The 4305-nt window shown below is 46.2% G+C and overlaps 1 protein-coding gene across 1 annotated transcript; it reads left to right on the forward strand.

The window, feature by feature from the left end:
- Positions 1–2448: 2448 nt before the first annotated feature.
- LOC130139901 (beta-amyrin 28-monooxygenase-like) lies at positions 2449–4305 on the forward strand. Its single transcript, XM_056317884.1, has 3 exons — positions 2449–3452; positions 3536–3723; positions 3836–4305. Exons 1-3 carry the CDS (start codon positions 2498–2500, stop codon positions 4130–4132), a joined length of 1440 nt encoding a protein of 479 aa, XP_056173859.1. The 5' UTR covers positions 2449–2497; the 3' UTR covers positions 4133–4305.

Raw genomic sequence — 4305 nt, forward strand, 5'->3', positions numbered from 1 at the left:
AAGAACCATTATCTCCAGGTGATTTGATCGTCCATACAATCAAATCAAGGTTTCCATAAGTGTAGTTCTTCGTGTTTAAGGAACGATCTTGTGATTACCAATTAGGATATCCTGAGATATCAATTTGATTATCCTGTATAAACTTGCCAAAAATAATACTTATTGAATCTGACGAGTAATTTTGAGTCTGTTGATAAAGTCCTTTCATCGACCAAGTTTGATGGCTCCGCATTTACCTGCATCAAATAACTTAAGTGTAATTCTGATTAGTAAAAGATTATTTTGTCATTCTTCAAAATTAATTAGGGGTTTTCATCAACACTGTCCACTTCCTCCAATTCAGTTAATAACTAGTTAACTACCCATTTCGGTCTACAGTCAACCCATTTAAGGTTGGATGACCTGGCTGCTTAGGTGTTCGAATTTGACGACGTACCTCCTAAGATCACGAAATGACGTTCTTGTCCCTGGAAAATGATAAAAATAAAATGATTTTGAAACAGTGACTTCGTGTAGCATCAGATTTTATATGCACGTCGACTTTGACTGGCGGAATAAGAGAGAATATATTGTTTGACGTTTTATTGTTTTGCCTTGCTGTTCTTTCATACATGTGGTTCTCTAAATTATTCGTGTATGAAATCTCTACCAACCCATAATTCGTGCTTAAAGTAAGAAAAATCATAAGATGTGGGTCCTCCAAATTTATGGGTAACGAAATTGACTTAGTTTAATGAAAAATCACTACAAACATTGAATGCTTGCATTGTTTTGGGATGTGTTATTCAGCTAATATACGGGTCAAGAAACCTAAAATACGACCACGTTTCTATCATGCTGAAATGCCGGCACACTCTGTGGAAAATCATTAAGTATTCGTGTCAATGTTGTCATGTTTATTTCTTTAGCTGTTACGGGCTTAAGGCTTACAAATATTGACCAAATAATAGTAATATGACCAGCACAAACCCTAGGGCAGTCCTCCATAAGATCTCCCTTCACCAGGTACACCTCCGACTTAGGGTCTGCATAGCAACGTTTCTGTTCCCAAAAACAATTTTTGATCAGAAATAGTTTTTTCTATTTCTATTTCTTGGAACAGTTTCTGAGCAAAAAATAGCGTTTAGTAACTGCACAAAATTTCTATTCCTGGAATAGAAAAAGAATAGAAACGCGTTTAGGGCGCGAATGATCCATTTCTATTCCATGGACGAGTTTCTCCCTTCAGGGCTACTGGCGGAGGACGGCGAGTGGCGGTGGGGGGTGGAGGACGGTGGTTGGCGGCGGCGAGGATGGCGGCCAGCGGTGGGAGGTGGAGCACGGCGGTCGGCGGCGAGCACGGTGGCCGACGGCGGAGCACGGTGGCGTCGGGCGGCGGTGGACGAGCGGGGGCGGCGGCGGGAGGTGGCTGGCGGTGGAGGGTGGCCATCGTCGATCGATGGAGCACGGCGGTTGGTGGCGAAGGATGGCGGCCGATGGTGAGTGACTGCTGGCGTCGGGTGGCTAGAGGCGGGAGGTGGCCGGCGACCGAGGGCAGCCAGCGCCGGGTGGTGGCCGGCGTCGGGTGGTGGAGCACAATGGCCGGTGGCGGAGGATGGCGGCCGGTGGTGGGTGGCGGCCGGCGGCGGAGGGCAGCGCCGGTGGTGGGTGATCGCCCGGCGTCGGTGGTTGGCGGGGAGGCGGCCAGCGCCGGGTGGCGGCCGGCGTCGGGGGATGGAGCACGGCGGCCAGCCGGTGGAGGGACGGCGGCCGGTGGGTCGGGTGGCGACAAGCGTCGAGCGGCGGAGAACAGTGGTCGACGACAAGAGGTGGCCAGCGGGCGGGAGGAGGCCGGCGAGCGGCGGCGGCGAAAGGCGGGAGGTAGGTGGTGGCGAAGGACGGCGAGAGGCGGCGGTAGGCGGGTTGTGGCCGATGGATTGTTTCTTATTTTTGGAGAATTCTAGAAAAAAAATCGTTTCTTTTTTTCTTGTTTCAGAAACAAGAAGCAGATTTTTTTTGCTTCTTGTTTCTGTTCCAAATCTATTTCTGGAACACTTTTTTGTTCCAGAAACAAAAAAATAGATTTTTTTTACTAAACGGATTTCTGTTCTTTTTCTGTTCCGGAGAACAAAAAAACAGAAAAATAAAGAAATAGAAACGTTACTAAACAGACCCTTAGTGTCGACGAAGCCGTAGTGATTCTTGGACTTTCTGGATTATTAATGTTTCTCTTACCTGGTCCAGAAAAGGAAGGTCATGTTTTTATGGCAGTTTCAACTTCGGAGACTGATAACCGTTTGTTACATCAAGTCAAGAAAAATCATAATGCAGAAGAGGTCAAAGCACGTAACCTAAGCTCAATAATCATTTTTTATAGAACAAACCCCCCATGAATTGACTGCATGGCAATGCCATCTTCCTCCATATATAGGGACAATCCGTGGTGGTCTCTCACCATCGCAACCTCAGACATCTCTCCTCTCAGTATTAGCTTTGTGCCTTCTTGACTGAGAAGAAGATGGAGTTCTATTCCCAACTGTTTCTTTACCTCGCCATCCTCTACATTTCTCTGTACCTTCTACTCCTTCTCTTCCGAAAGAAATCCTCTGCTCCTAACCTGCCACCCGGCAAAAGGGGATGGCCAATTATCGGCGAGTCCCTTGATTTTGTCGGTGCGGCGAAGAGCGGTTGTCCCAAGAAATTTATAAATGACCGCACCGCCAGGTACTCGCCGGATGTCTTCCGTACCTCGTTGCTCGGGGAGGACATGGCCGTGTTCTGCGGGGCCGCCGGCAACAAGTTCTTGTTCTCTAGCCAGAACAAGTACATCACCACCTGGTGGCCCACCTCCATGAAGAAGGTCACCATCTTCCCCGAAACCATGGAGAAGTTCAACAAGGATGACCCCAAGAAAATGCGCAGCTTCTTGCCGGAATTCCTAAAACCCGAGGCCCTCCAACATTACATACCTATCATGGACTCCATGACTAGGGAACATTTGGAGAGTGACTGGTCTCCTTATAAGGAAGTGAAGGTGTTTCCTTTGACAAAGAACTACACCTTTGCTTTGGCATGCCGTTTGTTCATGAACATTAAGGACCCTAAGGTCGTGTCGAAATTCGCCGACCCATTTGCTCGTATTGCTCCGGGATTCACTTCGGTGCCTATCAATGTTCCCGGCACGCCATTCAACAAAGCAGTTGAAGGAGGAAAAGTCATACGGCAAGAGCTTCTCAACATTATTAGACAAAGGAAGCAAGAGATTTCAGAGGGGAAAGATTCAAACGCGAGGGACTTGTTATCTCGATTGCTTACCGAAGCAGATGACGACGGTAGTGTTTATTACGAAATGGATGTGTCCAACAAGATCATCGGATTGCTCATTGCAAGTCACGACACCACCAGTACATCTATCACCGTAATCGTGAACTATCTAGCTTCGTTGCCCCACATCTATGAGAAAGTTTACAAAGGTAACTGTTCTAGTGATCATGTTCTTTTGAAGCAAAATCAATGTAATTTACATATATTCAACTCATTGGCTTCACGTCAACAGAGCAAATGGAGATTGCAAAGTTGAAAGCCCCGGGTGAATTACTGAACTGGGAGGATATCCAGAAAATGAAATACTCATGGAACGTGGCCTGTGAGTCAATGAGGCTAACTCCACCTGCACAAGGGGCGTTCCGGGAGGCCATCACCGATTTCACTTTTGCTGGTTACACAATTCCAAAGGGATGGAAGGTAATTGTTTACTTACGACCCTTTTTCTTGGCATAGTTATCCAATAAATCAATACATAGGATCAACTAGTGATAACATGCATTGATCTTCTTCAACTTTTTTTTTCTTGCAGACGTTTTGGACGGTGTATACAACTCACAAGAACCCCAAGTACTTCCCTGATCCTCAGAAATTCGACCCCTCAAGATTCGAAGGAATTGGACCCGCACCTTTCACCTACGTTCCCTTCGGAGGCGGACCTCGCATGTGCCCTGGGAAAGAGTATGCTCGGCTCGAAATACTCGTTTTCATACATAATCTCGTGACGAAATTCAAGCTCAAGAAGGTCATTCCAGATGAGAAGATCATTTACAATCCCTCACCGGTCCCTGCCAACGGTCTTCGCATTCGCCTCCAACCACTTAACTAATATCCTAGCTTATTCATACCATCTTAAAATCTTTTAGAGCTCAAATACGCATACTCACATTGTATACCCAAGATTTTTTCTATATTTACTACCGAAGTCTTCTTATTTTATTTGCCTCGGTGTAATAATGTTCTATTGATAAAAAATAAAATTTTCATCTAGTTCCTCCAATA

The sequence above is a fragment of the Syzygium oleosum genome, unplaced genomic scaffold, assembly GCF_021117445.2.
Source record: "Syzygium oleosum isolate NSW1041296 unplaced genomic scaffold, Sole_v2.1 Sole_v2.14, whole genome shotgun sequence".
Taxonomy (NCBI): domain Eukaryota; kingdom Viridiplantae; phylum Streptophyta; class Magnoliopsida; order Myrtales; family Myrtaceae; genus Syzygium; species Syzygium oleosum.